This window comes from Hesperophylax consimilis, chromosome 14 (assembly GCF_061612785.1).
Source record: "Hesperophylax consimilis isolate HC1 chromosome 14, BYU_Hcon_1.0, whole genome shotgun sequence".
In the NCBI taxonomy this organism is placed as follows: Eukaryota; Metazoa; Arthropoda; class Insecta; order Trichoptera; family Limnephilidae; genus Hesperophylax; species Hesperophylax consimilis.
In genome coordinates, this window is record NC_142849.1 from 3388844 (window position 1) to 3414102 (window position 25259).

Below are 25259 nucleotides of genomic sequence, written 5' to 3' on the forward strand. Positions count from 1 at the left end.
CGGATGTCATATAGGGGAAGACGTGGCAACAAAAGGGCGCGTTCTTTGCTTCCGCCGAACGCAGCCACAATGAGTCAATCAACCATCTTAATATATATTTAGAACATTAACAATTCAATGAGAACAAAAATCAATGTTTTTTTTTATAAAAAACTGATAGTGTTTATTCGTAACAGGTAAATAAAGTTTGCAAAAATCGACAAGTGTTACGTTCTTATTAAAAGTTCGTAATTTGTCATGTTGACGATGAAGCGTAGTGATGGACACAATAATCGATATTTGTGTATCTCAGCGTATAACGATTAAGCATGAAGACTGTTCTCAATAAATAATATCAGAGATACCTTGAATGTAACCTAATATTCTAACAACAACTTTACCTAAAATATGCGAACACCGCTGCAAAGATTCTCCTAACCATTACTACAAGGCGAAGCTATTGGTGAAATCCTTATTTTTCTATTAATATTTACCAGGAATCGGTTTACATTATGAAAACAAAAAAATATGCTTTGGATAAACTGAAGCTTTTCCTGTCGTTTGGCTGAGTAGAATTAAAATAAAATGGTCAATTATTACTTTATAAAACATGTAAGCGTAAACTACTGAAAATTTTATTTTCAAATCATAAAATTATGAAAAATAAAGGGGAAAGTAAGTAAAAAATATGCTATGCCATCGTAAAATTGCCAATCCCGATAAAAAAAATTCTGTTTCGTCTTGTTCTGTTCGATATAAATATATAATAATAATAATATAGCGATTCCCATAATAACGCAGCTAACCCTTTTAGTACCGCACTTTCGTTTCCACATACATACCATATTTTATGCTCGATAACACCTCAAATAAATATTTGAAACAAATTTAAATATATATTTAATTTTTTTGCTTTGGCATTAAAGAGTTATTTTTATTAGCAAAGAAAAAAATCATACAAGTTATTGTTTAATTTTATAATTTATTAATTTGCAGTGTAACATGCATAAATATAAAGGTAACATGAAAAAAAACATTGTTATAATAATGGATTCCAGTCCAAGCATGGAATATTTGATGAGACAAGAAATAGGATACGTCATTAAAAAATTTAAGTAGGTTTTGACATTTTTCATACATTTTCACCCTGGCCCGTGACTTAAAATTGTTCTAGAATTGCTCAGTCCAGGTTTTTTTAGGTCCATGTTCACAAGAGTAACGCAAAATACGGAGCTACAAAATCAAGACATTAATATTTATCTTTGTGTTCCCTAGAAAGAAACTTAATATTAAAATGGTTAAATGTGATATTTAGTCCTTAATAATTTCACGTTTGCCTTCCCCCGGTTCAAATTCACAGTACTTAGAATATTACTTATAATCTTCAATTTCGTAAATATTTACTTGAAAGTTCCATCAACTAAAAACTCACGTAGATACTTACAACATTTATTTATACTAACAACACTTATTACAATACTAACAACTGTGCATTTTTGATTATTATTTGGCTTTATTTGAAATTATGCATGAACTTTTTTTTCGAAAATGTAAATAGCGTACATATTGACACATTGAATAGAAAGTAAAGCTTACAGATTTACACATTACACAGTACCTTTACAGGAAGCAAAAAGGATGATTAACGAATAAACGAGGGATCGAAAAAGAAATGCACATTTTCGTTTTGCCTAGGCAACAAGACAATGCTGTGAATCATTTTTGAATAAGACCAAATTTTGATTTGAAAATAAGCACATGAAGGTGGTTGATTTTTAATTTACGAAAAAACCATTTCGTTTTAAATTTACAATGTATATTAATATAATTAATAAATACAAGGCACACAATTGTTAATAACATATTTATAATTTATATACAAACTATAATTTATAAATAAAAATGTAATGTTCGTTTGTTCAAAATCTTAAACCTCCGAAAATTCTTCACTGATTGTTTTGAAATTTTGACACAACGTTGCATTCGAATACGCATGTGGTCATGTCACCTGTGACAGGTAAAAAATGTTTTTTTTAAAACAGCGCCATCTATTTGACAAATATGTTTTTTTAAGCAGCGCCATATGTTGGACGTAAAAGCAACACGCGCTATTGTTTATCTATCTGCACAGACAGACTGAGCTACAATTTTGATTTGTAAATAAAACGACACGAAGGCGGTTATTGTTCATTTACGAAAAAACCACTTCGTTTTAGATTTACTACATAGGTACATATTATTATATATAAAATTTGTGTTTTAGAAGTTTTATTTGATTGATTTGTTCCTCAGTACGTGAGTGGTTTATTTATGTTCAGTACCTACATAGCCCCATGAAAGTCCATTTTATAGCCGCGTCAATTTTATTTCATACAATGAAAATGACCACAGATGAAAATGTTCAATGTTTTTTTCTGAAAATCAGATGTCACTCGTAGCAAGGAAAATAAATTTTGGAGCTGCTTTGGAAATACAAGAGTATGGTATTTTGGTTAGTAAAATGAATATATTCTTTCACGTTTATTTAGGAAACGTATTACTTCATGCTTGTCAAGTCATTGTCAGTAAATAATTTTAATATTATACTATTATGAACAAATAACACTTTAAATTAATGCACATCCATCAGTGATATGTATTTATTTTTCTAGATGAAAATGTTAGGCGGTAAAAAATTCCTGAATAACAGCTTGTACTACAGGTACCAAAATATATGACTATTACGAAGAAGAGCATTAATGAATGACCTTAGATCGGATGTCAATAATAGCTCGGAACATGTGGATGAGAAGCAAGCCTCGTGCTCGCTACAGGCAAACTGTCTCCACACCTCGTGTTTGAATACGAACCCCCAATCTTCACACACTCCATGTCTGCAGCCTCTAAACATCCCGGTTCCTTGTTATTCTCCAAGTCCATCAGAAAACCATATCGAAATGAATGACAATAGCATTGATGCCAGAAAATGGACCCCTCAGGGCTCACCCCCAAATAGCCCACAAGGCTCACCAAGAAGAACCCCAGAACAATTGAAAGCTCTTGCCAACAGTTCACGCTACTGGGAAAATGTCAAGACATCCAAACAACCCACCAACAATGAAGGTCTTCCATTTACTATACTAAATTACAATATTCTAGCTCAAACACTACTAGAAGGCCACAGTTATCTTTATCACAAATGTGATACAGATGATCTCAAATGGACCGTTCGCTTTAAAAGAATAACTTGTGAAATCTCATCCATGAATCCTGACATTATCTGTTTGCAAGAAGTGCAGGACATACATTCACATCAAATTTTCTCTCATTTGGATCAACTAGGTTTTGAGGGAATATTTAAACAAAAGACCGGCACAAGAGAAGATGGTTGTGCTATTTACTTTAGAAAATCAATGTTTGAGCTTGTGCAATGTGAAAGCGTTGAGTTCCTGCAGCCTGAAATTGATTTACTGAACAGAGACAACATAGGCTTGATGATAAAACTGAGACCCTTATCTTTGCCAGACTCCTTGTTTGTTGTTTGCACAACACACTTGCTATACAACCCGAGACGAGACGATGTGAGATTGGCTCAAATGCAAGTGTTTTTAGCAGAAATTGATCGATTCTCGTTTCAATCTTATGCCAACAACCCAATCCCTACCCACTTGCCTATCATCATGACTGGGGATTTCAACTCTATGCCCATAAGTCCTGTCACTGCGCTGGTTGCAGATGGAAACTATAATCTAGACCAGTTCCCCACTAATTTACAGCTTATTCAAGTTACCAGCAGTTGTCAACATTTAGGAGTATATTTGCAGCGAAATAAGGATCATGAATTCAAGTCATCAATGTTGTACAATTCTGAGATTCAACAAAGTTACCAAGCTAATTATAGAAACATGGAACGCATTGCCAAAGATTATGTGCATCTGTTCAATAATTCGTTTGTGAGACATAATTTGAATTTCAAATCTGTTTACAATCATAAGAAAGAAGATGGGGACTACGAAGCCACAACTTTCCAGGAGGCCTGGGTTACAGTTGACTACATCTATTACAGTTCTGGCCCGTCTGATAGCCTACAAGTATTGCAACGTTTTCGCCTACCGACCGTTGGAGAGTGTCAGAATATGGGAGCCATTCCTAACAGTCATTTTGGCTCGGATCACCTAAGCTTGGCTGCTAAGTTTATTCTTTCCTGTCGTTCACCACACAGCCCAAATGCCGACGCCTCTGGCTCAAGTCACTAGTGAAGTCACTGCCAAGCTTTAATATTCGAGCATTGAAATTTTTAATTTCAGAGTAATGGTAATTGGTTGATAATCCCAGCGAATTAGTCATTTTTGAATTTTTTTTCGCGAATCGTTAATTTGTTTGTTATGTAGATTAATGTATATAATTGAGCCCTTATTTTTATTTATTCAGCGAAATGAGTTAGTTCACGCATAAACTACAATTTACAAACATTTAATAATAATATACAACTAATACATACTTTTTCCTGAACATAATACCCAGCTTAAATGTATGTAAAATCTTACGCAACATTATTCTATCAAAAACTGACCCTATGTATCTTTCAGTAGGTACTATTTCAGTTTTATTTATTTCTAAATACATATGTAGTTCCTTCTGATTTGGTAGCAGTTAAAGTGCTTGGATTGTAATTTTTTCCAACAAAATTCACCATTTAACATAGATTTTTTTTTCAAATTTATACTAAAGCAAGCTTTCATAGTAGAAGCATTTAAGTTTTATTTTTCTTTACCTCATTAAAGCGGGTCTGATAGTGTTCCATAAAACCTTAAATCAAAAGAAGTCACATTATTTGTCAATCTCTTTTACATTACTCCGCAATGGCGCTGCCAATAGTATAGAATGACATCAGGGCGTTTTGATCTATTAGTTCAGCATTGGTGAAAACTGATGTTCCTTTTTATTAAAAAACTACCCTTTCAATACTGTTATATTTATGTTATTGTTTCTGAGCTTTTTAATTATAAGAATATTGTATTATGATATTGAATATTGAAAAAGAAACTATAAACCTTAAGATTTATATCTTGTTCTAAATGGGACTAAGTCATTACCGCTGTGAGATTTGAACTCCCATCCGTCCTTTCTACCGAAATCTTCCTACAAAATTCATAGATGCTGATCTTATTCAAATGTTATTTCTTACCTAGGTTGAAGTTTATTTATTTACTCAAGTTCTCATTTCTAATAATATTTCCAAAAATTCAGGAAAAGAATAATGCGTTGGAATAAAATCATTTTTGCGCTTGCAAAAACGGCAAGATTTCGTTTAACTGTCATCTCACAATACTCATTCAAACGTTGTTTGTTGACACATAAAATAATAGATATAATATATGAATAAAAAACTAGGAAGTTTTTTGCTTTCCCTGTAAAATTTGGTAAAACCTAACAACCGGTCTTGCAAGCGCAACGACAAAATACAAAATGAAATTCGGATGTATGAACTTGAATAAGATGCCTATATGCAATAATATTATATTATAGACATCAAATATTATACAATATTTTTTTAAATGTAAATGGTTTCCTCGTTATGTGATTTTTATCGACTAGTCATGAGCAATAAATGATAACAACAATAACCAAATGGGAATACCCAATCATATTTCTGCGCTCCTGGTATTTTGTTCTTGCCAGCAGGTTCACGTTTTGACATTTATAATGTGACATCAGCGCCAGTGCGAAAATTAACACAAATTACCCTATGACATTAATGTGCTCCTGGTATTTTGTTCCTGTCGACAGGTTCATGTTTTCACTTTTACTATTTATTTGCACATCTGTGAAAAAATCACGGATAGTCTGAATTCTCGACAAATCAGTTCCAATTTTGAAAATGCAAATTAAAATATTTTTCTGTCAAAAATATTATATTCTAGTTACTACTTTATTGCTTTTCTGAACAAACACTTTCGCTTTTGAAAATGACATACTCAATGCGAAATTCTAGAGTTCATTGAACCTAAGTTACAGACGGATGGAGTCACAACCGAAATTAGTATTTTTGATTATGGCTGCCGCTGAAGGCCCTGTCAGTGAATTGGTAAGGAAAGTTTCTTTTATTCTGCACCGGGATATTAACCCTAGATATTTCCGAGTTCAATAATGTATTATTTCAACCACAGACTGTTGACTATTAAATTATTAATTTAAGTAAATAATTAAGTGTTAAAGAAATAGTAGAGGGAGTTACTTTAAAGTTGTATGTATTGTGCATAGTGATTTTGTAGATCTAATGAATCATTTTTGCAATCCAAAAGTAAACTTTGAAAATTAAATTATCGATTGTTTTAATGTATTGGGAAGACATAACATTATAAAAAGTGTAACGTCTCACAGTCCCCTAATACAGAATATAATATTAGATCTATTTTACTTTAAAATAAGAAAACAAAAAGTAATTATTTATATATTTCTAAAAATGTTAAACATTGTTTATTTAATACCTGTTCTTGTGAGAGTTTTAAATTTTCTTGCTAGAGCAGGAGCGGTACTGTTTAAAATGATGTATCATTATTATAGGTTTATTTGAGAGATTGCTACAATTACATTGATAAAGTGAAATGATCTGCAAAAAAGATTATAATTCTGCAATAATCCTTGAAAGAAAACTAAATAAATGTAATATGCACAGTGAGTTTTTCATGTTAAATCTTCAATTATTCATTTATCAGGCACTTTGATCTTGATGTAATCATTTCAATTTACGTATTATAATTTTATCGAATCCAATTCATTTGTAAAAAATAATGATTAGTTTTGTTTTCGTCTCATAGAGGGCAGTATAGTACTTAGGACCTATAGTATAGTAGTAAATGATTTTATTAAAGTTAATTATGTTATCACAGGAAAGTAATATTGCTGTATATGTATACACTAGTGTTCGTCAAATCGTTCTTGAGTCACGGAACGCATATAGATCAACGGAGAAGTTCTATGGAGTGGGGTAAAGGTAACAGCAGTATTTTTCCATGAAAATTTAATATAAACTAACCTGCAAGGTACAAAAAACCTTAACAATTGCGCTTCCAAATTAAAAATAATGATAAACAATAAACACATAGTAATAAGGAACTCTAGTGAACGATATATGTATTCATCAATAAACGTTGATTTTGAATATATAAGTTTTATCATGTATTATTATATGTAGAATTTATAAATTATCATTTAAAAATAAATAAAACAGACATCAAAACAACCTGTCTGGTTGGCACGACTGAATCTGTTGGTTCTGACGTAATGGGTCATGGAACCGGTTCACAATGTCCAAATGTCACTATGGTTTTGTATAGAGATTTAACCAATGAAAATCGGCCTTTATTTGTATTTAAAACATTTCGTTGTTGTTCTTTCACAATGTTTCAAAGACCCAATCCTGTCTGATTACGTCTAAAAGGAATCCAAATGATAATCTAGTCTTCTTCAACGGAAGCAATCTTCCGAACAAGCCTTCCATTGATATGCTTGGTGTAACTATAAGTGACCAGCTCAGGTACGGGGGCTCCATCGAAGCCAGAGTAAAGTTGGCCTCTCAGAAGCTGGGCGTACTGTACAGGGCCCGCAGATACTTTAATTGTACACAACTGCTGACCCTGTACAAATCGCAAGTGCGCCCTACTGTCGAATTTGGCAGCCATCTCTGGTCCGGAGCCCCTAAATACCTGAAAGAAACCCTTGACTCTGCAGAAACGGGCGGTCCGTTTGATAGATTCCCCAATCTTAACAAACGAACTGCAATTTTTAGAGCACAGGCGTCAGGTAGGTATACTGTCCTTGTTCTATCAGTATTACAATGGAAGATGCTCTGAGGAACTTGCGTCATTGATCCCTTCGGCACCGGTGCGTAGTCGGGATACACGCCAAACGTGCGCCCAACATTTGTACACGGTTGACATTTGTCACATGAGAACGGGTCGCTTCTACGATTCGTTCTTAGGTTCAACAGCTCGGCTGTGGAACGAACTGCCGGCCTCTGTGTTTCCTCCCTCCTACAACATGGGACTCTTCAAGACCCATGTTCACTCCTTCCTCTCCACAAAAAGACCCTCCACACAGCATCCCCAAATATGACATAGGCCCTGAGGGAAATTATTTTCTTCAGGGCCTCCTATGTGGAGTTAATATAAAAATAAAAAAATTGAAACATTGTTTAGGCCTCCAATAATTAAAATCCGCACAGAATAATATGGAAATCAGTTTTATTCGAAGACAGTCAAACAATCTTCCCTTAGTTTTAATTAGTTGAGCAGCATCATAACACAATAATATTTACATGGTAATCTGCTCACTTAATTATGTATATGCCATTTTCAATGATGATTATAATAATTCTAACTTATTAATAGGTACCACAAAAGAATGCAGTTGTCTCACCAAAGTGTTATCAAACTTTCAGTAAAATATAGGTCAAATTTGTAGCCAACTTTTATTACATCACCTAAATTAAACTATTGTACTTGCATCAAAATGATCCCCACAGCAAAATGCAGTTGCCCTAAATGATAAAGGATCTATTTTTTATTGGTTATTTTGATGGCGCCACACCATTTTTCGTAGTAATAGTGGTTTTGGAACACTGATAAATTGTTTATCAGGTGCGGTCATGTATGTATTTTTGCACTTTGGTACAATACAATAACAGTAGTGAAGAGATGCTGACATTTCATCAAAGTGTTCTTCAATATTAAAAGCAGTTAAACTTAAAAATAAAATAATAACATCCTGACTCGATGCCGCCTTACAAAATACATTACCTGTTGAATTAAAATGAACGCTCCTCGTGACTGCTGACGTTAGGCAGACACCACAGATTTGGGGTTGAAAATTATTTTAACTATTAAAACTAACTATGTATAACAATAAAATATATATGTTTATGTTATTTAAGTTAGAAGGAATGACCTTCTCATTGATAAAAAAGAAAGACTGGAGTTCCTTATTATTGAAATATTGTTTTGTATGTCTTAGAATAATAACACAATTGGAATTAGAGATTGGAGGTAACTTTTTGTTGTAAGGAGATTGTTAAAAGAATAAAAAAATCAATTGTTTTTCAAATACTTTTATTTTAAAAAGAATTCACTGGGAACTTCGTCAAAAAATAATTTGTCATTGTACAAAATATCAATTTCCTTAAAATAAGTAACATCAAAATACTTACTATGTTTAAGAATTTACTAATATGAAAACTATATAATTTTTTTGAAGTGAAATATGAATTTAGCAGCTAGGCTTATATGATCAGAGCCATATTTCAAACTGGGCAAAGCTCTCACTTTATAACATTCCTGCACTGTTGGCAGGTAATACTTCTCTTGAAGAACCAAAGTTCCCGTCACAGAGTTAGAGCAATAGTAAATATAGTCTACCACGGTCCACTTATTCTGAAAAACTGTTGCTTCTGTTCTACCGTCTGTTTTGAGATGACTGTATACAGATTTAAACACAAAATTATGTTTAATAACAGAGTACTTAAACAAGTGGTTGTGTTCTTTAGATCTATCGGAATTTATCTCCGTAATTGAGGATACTAAGGATAAAGCACCACACATTTTATCCCTAAGATTTTCAGTTTCCTTTTTAGCTACAGATACAATATCCGACACATTATTTGGATTCATCTCGCTACTATGTTTCTCAGAACGATCCAATAAAGATCGCTTCCGTTTAGCTGTTTCACCATTACGTTCCAAATGAACTTCTAAATGCTGACACATTCCGGTAATAGATATATTTCTCAAAGGCTTTATGTATTGCTTTTCGGTTAATTTTCCTAAAGTCACTAATTTTGTAACGGGACTTTGCGGACTAGAATTAAAATCTCCCGTCAATAAAATAGGTAGATGATGTGAAACTTCCTTATTGTAAGAGAATTTATCTAACTCTGCCAATAATACTTGTATCTGAGCTAATCGTGCATCTGTTCGCTTTCTGTTAAAGAGCAAATGTGTCGTACAGACTACGAACAATGAGCTTTTGTCACCTTTGTACATAAACTTAACCATCAAACCGATATTATCAAATTTTAATACGTCTTCTTTAGGCTGGAAGAATTCCACATTGTTCAATTCCATTAGATTGAAAAACTTTGTTCGATAAGATATTGCACATCCATCTGGTTTATCGCCAGTTCTTTTTTTGTAAATAGTTTCAAAACCTAACGCCCTAAGAGAGCGTTTAATTTCGTCCAAGTGAGATAACTGTACCTCTTGGAAACAAATAATGTCAGGTTTGATCATCCTTACCTCTGACATTATAAGTTGAAAGCGATGATTCCAGATAAGTGCCTGCCTGGGACACATTTTGTACAGGTAAGAGTGTTGTTCAAGAAGTGTTTGTGAGAGGATATTGTATGATAACAATACCAAGCTCTTGGATTCGTGTAGAGGGTCGCTGGGACCCATCGACTTATTTTGAATTTTCTCCCAATGTCGACGGTAAGAGTACATTTTTTGCTAGCTTTATCTTTCCGTGACAATGTCGATATCCCACAGTCTCTCACCATCCCTACTTCTTAGATAGACTGCCTGACGATTTATGATCCAAATGAAAATGATTAGCTAAATGCTTATTTTTCAGTTTTGACTTTTCTCACTTGTCAAAGTAACCAGAGAAAAATTCATACTACTCTACTCTATAACACATAGATATTTTGTAACCATAAACTATTTTAAAGTTATAATATAAGTTACAACATAAGTTTTTGGATTGTTCAGTACCTCCCATCAAAACCAAAAAATAATATTATCAAAAATACTAATTTCGTGTCTGTCCTGCGTAACTATGGTTCAATGAACTCGAGAACTCAGATTTGCTTTGAAATTTGAAAAAACAAAATTTTTGGAATTGATTGCTTGAAGAATTCAGACAAGCGATAAGTACATACATATATAATACAGAAAATTATTATTGTCAATTTCAAAATTAAAGTTAAAATCTCTAAAGTTTCACGGATCTGCGCTAGTTATTCATTGGTGTATTATAATATTTAAAATGTAATCCATACAAAGGATAGTGATTTTTTAAAAAATAAACTTCAATTTATTTAAAGTACTTATTTATAATCGTGTATTTAATTGAATTGCTGTCCATATCTTCCCATGTAGTATTAATCATTTGAATTATGTAAAAATACCTACTTGCTACCAGAGATGTGCAAAATGGGAACCCAAAACCATTTGAAATGCAAAATGGAAATGGGTCAAAACTTTTCCATTTGAAAATGAAAAATGCAAAATGGTTTTTAGAAAAGCATTTCAAATGCAAAATACCTATTTTCAAAATGCATTGAAAATTGAAAATGGTTTCTCAGGTCAAACAATTAAAATAATTATAGAATTTTTAAACAATTTTGTCATTTAATAATGGACATCAATGTAGAACAAACATATTACATGATGGTAAATCCAAAAACACCGACTACCACAGACATAGGAATTAATAGACGAGAAGATAATGGCGAGGGGTAAAATCAACTGTTGAAGAACGAAGGGAGTAAGGTTGACTGTGATTCGTCAATAAATCAATCTGACAGTAAATAGGCATCTCGCATTATAATATCACCATTTACTTCTTAAAAGTAAAATCTGCCTTTGAATGAATAGACATTTTTACATGGGAGCGCAAATTACTCGCCACGTTATGAACAAATTTGCGAAGTCCAAATTCGGCAAAAAAATTCGGTTCTATTTTCAGAGTCGAATATTTCGTTTAAGTATTTAGTTAAGACACTTTTATAAATGTTCATAATTTACTTCCCAGCAACCAACCAGCTTTGTGTTTCGCGTCCAGACGTTTCTCGATGTGATAGTATATGTTTCTAAAACTGAACTATATTATACGATGTGAATATGCTTAAAATAAAGTAAAATAATGCTTATAAATGGAATGTAATACGACAATTGGGTTTATTCTCTTTTTCAAATCTATTTTTACAAGTTTTCATAGTACAAGTCAACATTTTGCCGTGTTATTTCGTAAAATGAACCGATGATGCCTCGACCATAGTTCGCACAAGAATGATGACGTCACGTTTTCAAATTTCACTTGAGGCCATACGCGAGCACAGCCGGCTCCAATGGAACCGGTATGGGGAGTGGGGATAATACGCTTTTAATCATTTGAAAACTATGTAAAATATTATTTTTTAATTCAGTGCATAAATGTCTAACGGAGGAATACCTAAAATCTGAACCCAGAATTTATTATATTTATAGAGTTATTAAAGTTATTAGAAGCAATGTGTAGTAAATACACACCACAGATAAGGAAAGGTAAAACAAACAAACATTTACATTTTTATTTATGTAGATAGGTAAGCCTGTGCTCTGATGGTTCCCCGAAACGATCAAGTACACTTGACAAGTCTACGTGCTTGACGATTTCACTTGACGAGGGACTTGAGGCGACTTGAAGGTGCCGTCAAGTCCACGTGCCGCAGTCGTTTACCGCCCTGTGCCTAATAATGGTTTCCAACGCAGACAAGGCATTCCTTGCTATAACTCTAGCGGTATCTATCACAGAAAAACTTGTCAAGTCGCGTCAAGTCGCATCAAGCGCAAGGTGGTTCAAGTGCCGTCAATCAAAATTTTTGTCAAGTATGGTCCAGCCCGTAGACACTTGACGGGACTTGTCAAGTCAACGCTGTAAACGATCAATATTCACTTCAAGCACGTAGACTTGTCAAGTGCACTTGATCGTTTCGGGGACCCATTAGGGTCTGCTAATATTCATATGTCTATGCTGGTCTATGCCGACTACAGAAGATTATGAAACCACAAAAAATTTGCGCAGGACTAATGTTGCCAACGTAAGAACCTAGAAACTGCTATCTAACATAATATTATAGCGTCATGGCCATGGCCCCATGTTCAGTATTTGAATCAGTATTTTTTGTAATGGTATTACTCAGTTGCCAGGGCTTCTACCAGGGAGCAACTTGACAAATGTAAATTATCTCTCATATCGAGGTTGAGAACCGACTGATATTTGGGGCTTATGAAAAAAAGATCAGTGGAGATAGTAGGAAGAATGTTGCAAAAAAGCATTTAAAATGGAAAATGTATTGAGAAAAGCATTTAAAATGCAAAATGGAAAATACCCATTTTGCATTTTGCATTTCCATTTGAAATGGATTTATTTGAAATAAAGCACATCTCTGCTTGCTACCTACTCCTCGAACGAAAATAAATTCCAGCTGGAATCATGAAGGTACATAAGAAATACCTAAAAATAATTTAAAAAGTTTAGCTACTAATCTAACTCGATTCGTAAAATGATTAATATTATACTTTTATGAGTTTTGATACACGTAATATAAATCTCATTAGGAACACAAGGAAATTTATAAATATTAACATTTTTCTTTTTAAAAGAAAAACAAACATGCCCGGGTTACAAATAACCAAAAAATATTGTAATTCCTCTACTACCAACATACTAAACGATGTTAGACTTAGCCAGCCAAAGAATTGAACTCACGACGCCTGGGTGGGAACCGGACACCTGCTAACTCGGCCACCAGCCGGCATAAAATCATCAGGTACCTCGAAGGAATAAAAAATCTGCTTAGTATAATTTCAAAATACGTACTTTTTTACTTTTATTGAGATTATCAGTGATCATTCTTTTTTACCTACTATATTTTTATTGTGATGGTCAAATTAAAAGCGGAAAAAATAGTTTAGAAGGTTTCAAGAATAGGTCAGTATTTAAAACGTTTTTTTCTAATAATGCTGTGAAATATTTAACTATAAATATCTTGAACATTGGTACAAAATATAAATAAACTCATAAGTAAAATGAATAAATTTATATTTGTTTAATTTTATGTAACTACTTAAGTAGGTACCATAATTATTGTGTAATACAAATGTTTAGTATCGATTGAACACATATTTATTTTAAATTTTGTATTTTCTCATTTAAAAAAAAAACTAGTCGTACGCCGCCACGCGGTGCTGTGGCTAAGTTTGTCTGTGCAGATAGAGAAACAATACCGCGTGTTGCTTTTACGTCCAACAGATGGCACTGTTTAAATAAAGCTTGTTTGTCAAACAGATTGCGTGTCAAAAAGCATGTTTTTCATATAATATAGGTATATAAAAAGCATGCATATTCGATTGTAATGTTGTGTCAAAATTTCAAAGAAGAACTTTCGGAAATTTAAGTTTTTGAACCAATTGCATTTTTATTTTTATAGATAGATAGACAGATCAAAAAAAGCAAATAGTAACATTTGATGCCTTAATTTATTTAGCATAACAAATGATCTTACTTACCTATAATGTTTTCAGATTATTTTCTCTTGCTAAGGGGGATCTAAGGGATTGAAAAGTGACCCGCTAACAGTAAAAAATGTTTTGAAAATAGAAAAATTAGAAGTAAGAAAAGCGCTTCCTATATTATTTTATGATAAAAACGGAACATAGTGTTCGTTGTTTGTAAAAGAAAATCAATAATGTTTATAAAAATAATTTTAATTCTTGAAGTAAAAATTTCAGAAAGATCATTGTGTGGCAATGTATTAAAACAAGATGGGTATATAATCTGAGATGCTTATGTTTACAACAGGTATTTATTTATATCGCAGAGAGTAGAAAAATTTTCAGCTGATGTTTGAATTTCGTACACGTGAATACGAAGGCTGCGCTGCGCACCCCAACAATGGCCGCCTTCGGCTCCCTCCGCGCCGCTTCGGCTAATTCCGCCAGAGGGAGGTTTAGACGCGGTCAATCGGTGTATCACCCTTCCTGTCGCATTTCCCGATTAAAATGTAAAAATAACACTCTCAAATGGAGTGTATATTTTTCCATCCCCTGTGATATAGAAATAGTGTTTTAATTCCTAGTTCTGTGCAAATAGTTTCCCGTCTGATTATTGTTGTAAATTGTGGTGAATTGTTTTGTCAATGGAATCCTTCGTTCGACAAGATTTTGCGCATGTGAAGGTACGTATTATGCAGACGGATCGCTACTTTTTATTTTCATATCGGTTTCTTTCACGTAAAACGTAACAATGTGTTTGGGTGCTTTTCTGTTAATGTTTCAGAAGTTTCGGCTACGAGTTTCAGTAAGAAATTTGCAATCCTAATCAATATTTTTTCCAACCTGACGTTTCGTAAGATTATCAACGAAAAATTGGTTATATTTTCTGAGATACAATGCTTTTCGTCCAAGATGCTTTTTATAATATATTTAAGTCAATATTCATACACATGCATAATATTATTATCATAAGCTGTAAAATGATCGTAACTTCAATCAATAATATTGATATTTATTAAACAATAACCTACAGATAGGTTGGTTGTTACGTACCTAATATTTAGAAACAACATCGTCCAATTATTATTATTTTTTATATAATCGTTGATTAGATGTGAATATAAACTGTCATCAATTTCCGAAGTAATCGCATATTAGGTAGTTACTCGAATCTATAAAAAGAAAGCACAACGATTATAATAAAATATTGTTTTTTTTATGCGGTTATTAGTTATTTATTAATATTAATTGTTGTCACATGATTTTTTCAAAATTTAATTCAGTAACAGTATTCAGTATAGTATTGTTATTACAAAACATAGATATTGCTAGTATTTTAATAATAAGAAAAAGAAGTAGTCACGCAAGTTACCACCTGGCAGCTCGTCTGCAGGCTCTACCATTTTTCTTTAATTTAATAAACATAACACAATCATTTTGTTGGTAAATTCAGTTAAATATAATTTCACGACAATGTCTATCCGTAATGCACTGGTCTCTTATTCTGATTGTAGCTGCTTTTTGCTTTTTGATACAGTGGCATACAGAACTCCGGGCCCCGTTCTCTTTCATCATGAGTTTAAATTAGATTGTTGGAAAATAAGATTTAGGTTTTTGTGAAAATTTATTTGCAATGGTACATGGCTGCAGTTAGGGGGGGGGGGGTGGGGGGGGGGGGGGATATTTTGTAGATAGGTATCTCATATTCGAAATTATTTTTAGTATAGTAAATCCAAATGAATAATTTCTTATGTTTATTTCGTATTGTCTAATAACTCATTGCTTCTAAAATGTTTTTAGGTTACGATTGAAATAATAAAAACTCTATAAATTTATAACAAAAAACATATTGCCTAGAATCTATTACGAAATTCTACATCCAAAATATAATCCATGTAACACAAATATTATTATGTAATATCTTGTAATTTTTTTAACTAAAATAATCGAGCAAATTTGAGGATCTTAAAAAATACTTCTTACGTTTAAAAAGACAGTGGCCTAAACACACTCTTGAAAAGTGATATAAAGTCATAAAAAGTGATGAAAAATAACAAGAAAATAGGTTACGTTAGGTTAGATTTTTAGGCCAATTAAAAAAACGTAGCCCTTTAATAATGATTTAATGACTTTTCAAAAGTGTATTGAATTGCCACTGTCCTGAGATGTCACGGTACCCTCTGATATAACAGAAGTTTACAATCGAGAACCTAAGTTTGTATAAACTGATCTACATACTTAGCAATTCAGCCAACCCCTAATTTCAATACTGACTGCTTGCAAGTTTGTAATTGCAATTGATACACAATAATATTCTTTTAGTCAGAAGGTGGCGGCTCTATTCCTTAATAGCAATAAATAGTTGTACCCCGCCACGCGTTGCTGTGGCTCAGTCTGTCTGTGCAGATAGAGATAAAATAGCGCGTATCGCTTTCACATCCAACGGATGGCGCTGTTTAAAAAAAAACTTGTTTTTACCTGTCACAGGTAACATCTATACACGGTGTCCGGAAACTCGTAGTACAAGCGGGAAACTGGAGAATCTACACCACATGGGGAACCCAAAAAAACATAAAGTTTTTTGATTTGAGCATTTTCAAAAAAAAAAAAACAAAAAAAAATATTTTTCCGCTATTTTAGGGTTAAAATTTTTTCTGGTGTTTATGGTTGAATAACAGATGTTTTAACCCTGCAGAGCAGAAATATTTTATGATTACACCGGGTTAAATGAAGGGTGATTTCAAAATAATGCTTCAAATCCGAGTTTCTTCATTTGTTTTACTTTCAAATAGTTTTAATTAGTTGGGTACTTTGATCTTCAGTAATAATTTATAAGAATTTGATTAAAAAAAAAAAAAAAAAAAAAATCAACTTCAAACTCGATTTACTCGATAACGAAAGCTCAAATAAAAAAAAAATATACTATAAAATCGACTCCAAATGTGATGTAGATTCACCAGTTTCCCGCTTGTACTACGAGTTTCCGGACACCCTGTATAATATAAGTATATAAAAACATACGCCTATTCGAATGCAATGTTGTGTGAAAATTTCAAAGCAATCGGTAAAGAACTTTTGGAGATTTAAGATTTTTAACAGACGAACATTTACTTTTTTTATATAGATAGAAGAAGAAAGATAAAAGAAAAACCACAAATTAAAATGAAGTTCTAAAAATTTAAACTGATAACAATACATAGTTAATACTTTGAAAAAATAAGAAGTCTTTGGAAGGTTTCACCAAAACGGCTTCATCACAAATCAGTAACATTGTTAAAAAACATTTTTTTAGGTACCGAGTGTAGTTGAAATATCGATTGTCTTGCCTGGCGTATGTCCAGGCAATCCTCTCTTGACGCGCAACAATCACTCGTTGATGATAATGATAATGGAGTTTTTCCGACCCACATTAATTCAACAGATTTCACGGTCGTTAGAAAACTTTCATAAAAAAGTCTTTAATTTCGGGCACATCAAGCACAATAACTTACTTCTATCGGCTTAATCTATCTCTTCAGTGTTCAGCAAGTAGTACCTACTACATAATTATAGTATTTGCCAACTGACGGATATTTAATATACTTAAAATTTAAATATATTTTGTTTAAATATGATTTAAGATTTTCACGGCCAAAAGTATTTTTGCTATTTGTTTTTGGGGTGTTATGCCGTGTTGCGCTAACTCCTTCTTTAGCCAACGTTTCGGACAGCATTGCAGTGTCCATCATCAGGGCAGATGTGTTATTAACAATAACACAATAACACATCTGCCCTGATGATGGACACTGCAATGCTGTCCGAAACGTTGGCTAAAGAAGGAGTTAGCGCAACACGACATAACACCCCAAAAACAAATAGCAAAAATATTTTGTTTAATATTACACAATGTACTCGTAAATACACAAATCTGTTGAAGACGAGGCACAATAATTCACTTCTATCATGCTTCTTCAGGTTTATCTCTTCAGTGTTAGGCAAGTGGGATCATAATTATACTCTTTTACAACTGGCGAATTTTTAATTATATTTAAAATTAAATATATTACAAAGTGTAATTTTACAACTTGTGACAAATCGAACTAATGGTTTATTATACACCATATTCCTCGTGCATGCCGCAAAACTTTGGGGGATCCCAGTTTATTATTTTTATTTTTGGGGTATTATGCCGTGTTACGCTACCTCCTTCTTTTACACATCTGCCCTGATGATGACACTTAAAGCTGTCCGAAACATTGAATAAAGAAGGAGTTAGCGCAACACGGCATAATACCGTAAAAATAACCCAGTATAATACTTTTGGCCGTGAAAATTTCAAATCATTTTGCGGGATTCAATTAAGTATAGCCATAACGTCAAAGGTGGAGTATATTTTCAACGATTATTCGCGAATGCGGCCATAAAACTGGCGGTCATTTATGCGTGTGGCGAACTGGGATATATTATGGGAGGCTAATGGGTGTTGTGTTAATGCTAAGATTTTTTAAGGTTTCCTCAAATATAAACTTTTTGAATTACAGATAGGAGTCAATGATCAAACCAAGGCATGACACACTCCGCAGAAAATGGATAAAGGATCAGATGTTCTGGCCCTCGGCTTGTTGGGTAAGTTCACCAAACTTGTTTTTATAAAAATATAAATTATATGTCCCTTTTTCCCTTTCGTTTCTAATAACATAGGTCTATAAATAAAAACAATTGGATGCCAAATACAGATAATTACGAATTACTTAAAGGCCTTACCTACCTCCGGCGTCTTCTCTACACAACCGCCCCGGCCGCAGAGTAAAACTACTGATCGTGCACCAAAGCGCTGGTCGTTCAAGATGGCGCTAACACTTTCCAAACATCAGAAAATTGGAATCGCTGTGGCGCTTTCTTGTGTGCAATTATGTAAAAAAGATAAGGAAGATTTGGGTGAAAAACTAGTTGATGAATCGTTGTAATTTTTGCCACATGAATGTAATGAGAGTACTGGAACCAGCAGACCCGAAGAACTTATCTTATATATTATTATAACTGATATCGTGGGGTCGCCCGTCCCGATTTGTCTACTCACGGGGTGATCAAGGAAGCGATCTAGAGTGCTCCCCACCACTGCCCCGATATTGCCTCCGATTGCAGGGAGGTGTGTAAGGCCTTTTACAATGTTTTCATTGTACGTAGTGGGTAGGTACGCAAGAAAACAAACACGTGAACTGCATTTCAAAATTGATGTTAAAAATTAACATCATACGAAATCCTGTGGGCAATGAATATCTCTTGATTTTGTCAAAAAAATCGCCTCGTATTTTGCGTATCGCTTGTGAAGGATATTCCACATGGTGTCTATTTTTTATGCTTCCTTAATTCCAGCTACAAATGCTGTAAATAAAATGACAGATCACGTTTTGGCTGTTTTGCTTGGACTGGGATCCATTATTATTTTTATGTTATCTTTACATGTATGCATTTCATACTGTAAATTAATATTTTTTAAATTAAACAATTGTTCGTGCGATTGTTATTTTCCTTAAGACGATGCACTACGTAGTAATGCAAAATCATGTGTTTTTGGTTTGAAAATTTGGTCGCCTAGAAATGTTTCAGATGCTTTGATTGAATACTGCGAGTAGAGTATGGCCTTTAAAATAATCGAGTATTTTTTAGATAGGTAAGTCTTTTTATAAGCCCAGAAAAAATAATGTATAAGGCCTATGAAGACTGCTTTAAAGTTCAAAATCTCCTACTTACGAACCCATTTTCGGTTATAATTTTATTGCATAATGTGGAAAATTAGGTTATTTATAACATGATCGAAAGCGTTGGATTTTCGAATATTGAAATATTTAATAATATTTTTAAATGCAGCAGTCTAGGTAAGCTTACAAGAATTTATAAAAAATTTAGAAAATACATATTTTTTTGCACATTAGTATTAATAATTTGAAATACTTTGTGTACAATATGTAGATACACGGGTTGATCAAATACTGTGATCAATGTTTAGTGCTAATTGTTAAAAATAAAAGTAGTTACATAGGCATATAATAATAATAGTAATAAAAAGTAGTAAAGTTGGAAAACGCCTTCTTGTCATATTTATTTATTTATTTAAACGCCCATTTTACAGATAATAATGTACATCTTTATTTATTTATATATTTTTTTTAATTATACAGATCTTATATGATAAATATATGTTATACAAAATAATATAAAAAAATATCCGAGTTAACAAAATATAGGTACAAATAATTGAGATTAAAAATAAAGAATCTGCCAAAATCCTCCAAATCAATGGTAATGATTATAGGAAAGTATAAAAATAGTTTGCAGAGTAGTAGAAATAGTTCGCACATACCCCGTTTAATGTTTGTCAAGTTCATATTTGACATACAGATTTAATAATAATGTGTTTATAGGCTGATAGACATTCAGTACCGTTAGTGTTCACGCAATATTTATTCCCTGCACTGTGTAGTCGGTTCATTACTGAATTTATTTCTGCTTTGGTACCTGCAATGTTACAATGGTAAGGTACCTTCTGACGAACCGTTCTACTAGGCACATGGAAGTCGATCAACCTAAGGAGTTCAGGGGAGTCAAACATGTTATTAACAATTTTATAAAGAAAAAATAGATCGGAACATGTTCTTCTTTCTTTTAATGTGGCAAGGCCCATGACTTTCAACAGTGAGGTGTAGTTAATTTTTTCAATAGGAATACCTAATCTATAATTTATGTTTCGTAAAAATTTATGTTGGATTCGCTCGATAGATTTTTCATGAATATTGTAAAATGGATTCCAAATGGTTGAGTTGAATTCTAAATGGCTTCTGACAATGGATGAATACAATATTTTTAAAGTTTTTAAATTTTTGAAATCTTTTGAAGTTCTTAATATGAAACCCAACATTTGCATCGCTTTAGTGGTTATATTGTTAATGTGGGAGATAAATGTTAATTTGGTGTCAAATATTATCCCCAGATCTTTTATTTCGGGTACAGATACTAAGGACGGGTTGTTTCGGAGAATCTGAACAATTCATCAAATTTCAATGTTCATTTTCAAGTTCTGTGAAAGATTTTTTCAAGTTCTGTTTTTATTTCAGTTTTGTCAAGCAACTAGCCTACAATGATATAAAAACAGAACTTGACTAAGACTTTCACAGAACCCGAAAATGAACGTTGAAATTTGATGAATTGTTCAGATTCTCCGAAACAACCCGTCCTAAGACTTCATTAATCATACAGTATGTGAAAATCAATGGGTTTTTTTCCTATAAAATTTCATGACTTGACACTTTTTTACATTAAGGGTTAATTTATTTAGGATACACCAATCAGAAAAGCTAATGAGATTTGATTGTAATAATAAGCAGTCATTAATATTGTCAATAATTCGGTAAATTTTCATATCATCTGCGAAAATCAAAATAAAGACACGTTTAAATACATTTGTAACGTCATTTATAAATATGTTGAAAAGAATAGGTCCTAGATGTGACCCCTGGGGCACGCCACTTGTAGCTGTAAAAGTGTAAGACAGTTGACTTTTAATGCAGACAGTAAGCTCTCGATTAGACAGATAATTCTTAAACCAGGATAGTACGTTACCGGTTATGCCAATTTTCGCCAGCTTGCTAACAAGAATTTTATGGCAAACCTTATCAAACGCTTTGCTGTTATGTTTGTTAGATGTTGTTGCTTGCGGATGAATTAACAGGACGTTGTTAGATGTTGTTGCTTACGGATGAATTAACAGGACGTTGTTAGATGTTGTTGCTTATGGATGAATTAACTGAGTCCACGGAATAAATTAATTTATCTGATATCGTAATAAGTGGCTTACGTCCCTCGTAATTCCCTTCGTGGATGTTCTTTTATAATTAACCCCTTGAGGCAGAGTTCAATCTATTACTAATGTAATGATGTAAATACAAAATGCTATATTAAGTAGGTACCTACTCTCATTTGACTACTCATGTGCGTAAGTTTGGCATATGGTTTTCCTTGAGATATTATATCAAAATAGTAGGTACTGTATGTGTCTATAAACTTTAATCATTGAAGACAATAATGAAACGAAAATCAGAAACAGATGCGGTCGCATCTACAAATTGAAAAATTTCATTTAAATTCAAAGATACACGAAGAAAAATGAGTATTGATAATTTATTAAGAATCTTTTCAAATTATTGGTAATCCGGTTAAAAACGGGATAGCAGGCCTAACGAATGATTTTCTCATTTTGACCGAATCTTCTTGAAATTTTCGTTGGAGAGTTTCTAATATCTTCAATAATTAAATATTACAATTTGAGGTTTTACTTATAAAACTATTGCAAAAATAAATTTAAAAATCTCTAAATAGTATGAAACAAAGTCTGTTTGTGCGCTCAGTTCTTCTAAACTATGCACCATACGAAAAAAGAAGAAAAAGACTATGCAACGGAGTTTGATAGGGTTTTCGCACATCATTTAGAGAATTTCTTCCGGAAGGTTTATATATACAGGGTGTATCGGCACGTACCCGACAAACTTTAACCAGCTATTCCTTAGCATATTTGGAGTAAAAATCTTATGTGCACTTTGCTGTCCGGTAACGTGTTTTTTTAATAAAAAATTTACTATTCATATTTTCACCACATGTCACCACTATTTTATTCTTTGTCAAAGTTTGAAAACCCATCTGGCAATATTTTATTCGAATTCCATTGAATAATGTACGTGTGTACCTATATTGGCGCGCTTTTACAATCACAACGAAATGGCACGGCACCATTCGTCTCATTTTTAACTATTATTATTTAGTGTGTGCGAAAGAGCGAAGACGCTTTTCGACATACTTGCTTATAACAGCTGTTGAACACGAAAAGCAATGCCAATGACAGTGATGTAGTGTGGAAATTTTTATTTATATTTTTTATTATTTTTTATTTTTAAAGTGCCTATAACATTTTTTACTCCAAATGTGCTAAGGAATAGCTGGTTAAAGTTTCTCGGGTTAGTGCCGATACACCCTGTATATAGTACATGGATATTATATACATAATATATTGAAAGTAGAGAAAAGTCGAGCAACGCCGGTCCACGTCAGCTAGTACATCATAAACTTTTATTGCTATTTATTTTTGGGTGATTATGCCGTGCTTCACTTCCTCCTTCTTTAGCCAACGTTTCGGACAGTTTCCATCATCAGGGCAAATGTGTAGATTTGTGTTTATGTATATAGAAGCGATATCGTGTTGGAAGCTTTAATCCTCGTGGTGGTTGTATGCGTTTAGTTTTGGTGTAGATATCATGAAGATATATCAAAACTATTCAGATGGATAAAATCCAAGGGGTAATCAAACAATCTTCTAACATAAAGCGTTGTGAATTTTGAAGATAAAACATTTTATAATCCACATAATATTACGAAATGGTTTGATCAAGAATCAAATGTGTGCTTCACGAAAGATCGTATTTGCGACCTAAAACTATAACGTATTTTATGAGGAAAATCGTCGTGGCCTGAATCGTAGTGACGGAAAACTATAAAAAGAAATCATCTCGCGAAAGTAGAAAAAAAATTCATTCATCTTATATTTCATCATCTTGACGTCACTCGAAGTTAATGTCTGAATACGCGACGCAAACACTTGTGATCAAATAGATTATTTATCATAAGAAATACTATTTTTTCGGAGACCAAATAGCACTCAAAATGAGATAATGGAATTCACAATTGATAATATCACTTATATGAATGAACAATATATTTGTGTATGATGAATACTTGGAGCAGATGGATTAGTTTGTGTATTTGGGAAGTATATTCTAGAGAGGTGATAATGCTTATGAGGACATTGGAAGAAGGGTAAGTGCAGGAAACTCGCGGTTGGTGCTAACAATTTTTTTTCCAAAGAAGTACCTACCCTGATGTATGGCAGTGAGGCATGGAACTGGCAAAGGAAGGCTGAAAGTTAAACTATGTTTGCTCGTGTGAGAAATTGAACTTAGATGGTTTGGGCGTGTAAAGTGAATGAACTATGAAAGGGTTGCAAGGTTAATATATCTGACGTCAATGTGAATGGTATAAGTTGGGGATGCCCGAGAAAGCCATAGCACGATCAAGTGAACAAAATACTTGTGTGTCATGTCACGAGAGAGAATCAGAAGGGTATGAATCAGACGATGCATGTGAATAATTTTATCAACGGTTTAGCTAATTTTTTAGGAAAGTCACCTTACTGTAGCTGTGAAGTGTGAATTTAAATTGAGTTAGGAATAAGTAGATACCTATCTACACACTACATACATTGTAATATTTTTTGTTGCTATTCATCATCACTATAAAATAAAAAGTATTTCATCTGGTTTTCAGTACATATTTAAAATATTTTCTTTTTTGTTTTCACCTGAAGAAACAAGGCGTAAGAGAAAGATATAAAATATGTTATATAGGATTCGCAATCGTCGCGAATATTGACTAAATAATAGCATAGTAACGAACTAGGAAGTAAATAAATAAGGGCCAACACGCAGGGACTGCTTCTAATGTTTCTGCCATGAATTATATATTGGGGTTATAAAAATAAGTCATGGTTTTGTGTAAAGCCATTTTTTATGAATTATTATTGCGTAAAGGGGGCTTAAAATTAGAAACAGCGATATCGAAGTTAAAATGAAGGAAAACAATTCTTTATATTTGTGATAATAAAACAATTATTTTATTATTATTAAAATATACACCAATGAGAATAGAATATAATTTATATAGAATATTGAGAATTAAAAATTAATCATAATCATCATAGATCCATTGCCAATTTTAGTGAGAATAGAAGCGAACATACTGCATCAATAGTCGGTGTTACCCCCATAGGCCTGCCAAAAGAAGTTTCACGTAAACAGAAAACACAACTTATTTTTAACTTTACAACAATAAAGTTCTTACTAAAATTGTTTTTTTGACACATCTGTTACGTACAGCTAGCGCGATAATAAATAAAAAGAAAAAAAG

The 25259-nt window shown here is 32.8% G+C and overlaps 3 protein-coding genes across 4 annotated transcripts in view; 2 read left to right on the top strand and 1 right to left on the bottom strand.

Annotated features, from left to right (window-relative positions):
- The first annotated feature begins 2717 nt into the window (after nt 1-2717).
- Nucleotides 2718-9031, top strand: LOC149417803 (RNA 2',3'-cyclic phosphatase angel2-like). Its single transcript, XM_089639438.1, has one exon. It carries the CDS (start codon nt 2718-2720, stop codon nt 4212-4214), a length of 1497 nt encoding a protein of 498 aa, XP_089495564.1. The 3' UTR covers nt 4215-9031.
- The window catches only part of LOC149417804 (uncharacterized), a 223762-nt gene continuing 201505 nt past the window's right edge, over nt 3003-25259 (top strand). Inside the window, exons 1-2 of one of the 2 annotated variants that reach the window (XM_089639432.1) lie at nt 3003-3081; nt 18791-18875. In XM_089639432.1, the coding sequence (XP_089495558.1) occupies nt 18836-18875 (40 nt within the window). In that variant the 5' untranslated portion in view covers nt 3003-3081; nt 18791-18835. Of the gene's footprint in view, nt 3082-14859; nt 14954-18790; nt 18876-25259 lie in introns of those variants that run through there. The other variant, XM_089639433.1, reaches the window with a different exon arrangement.
- LOC149417805 (RNA 2',3'-cyclic phosphatase ANGEL2-like) lies at nt 9094-10629 on the bottom strand. The gene has a single exon (XM_089639188.1). The coding sequence runs from the start codon at nt 10452-10454 to the stop codon at nt 9195-9197; it is 1260 nt and encodes a 419-aa protein (XP_089495314.1). The 5' UTR covers nt 10455-10629; the 3' UTR covers nt 9094-9194.

Excerpts from the sequence above, each read along its gene's own strand:
- LOC149417803 (XM_089639438.1), top strand. The coding sequence starts at position 2,718 with ATGAATGACCTTAGATCGGATGTCAATAATAGCTCGGAACATGTGGAT.
- LOC149417805 (XM_089639188.1), bottom strand. The coding sequence starts at position 10,454 with ATGTACTCTTACCGTCGACATTGGGAGAAAATTCAAAATAAGTCGATG.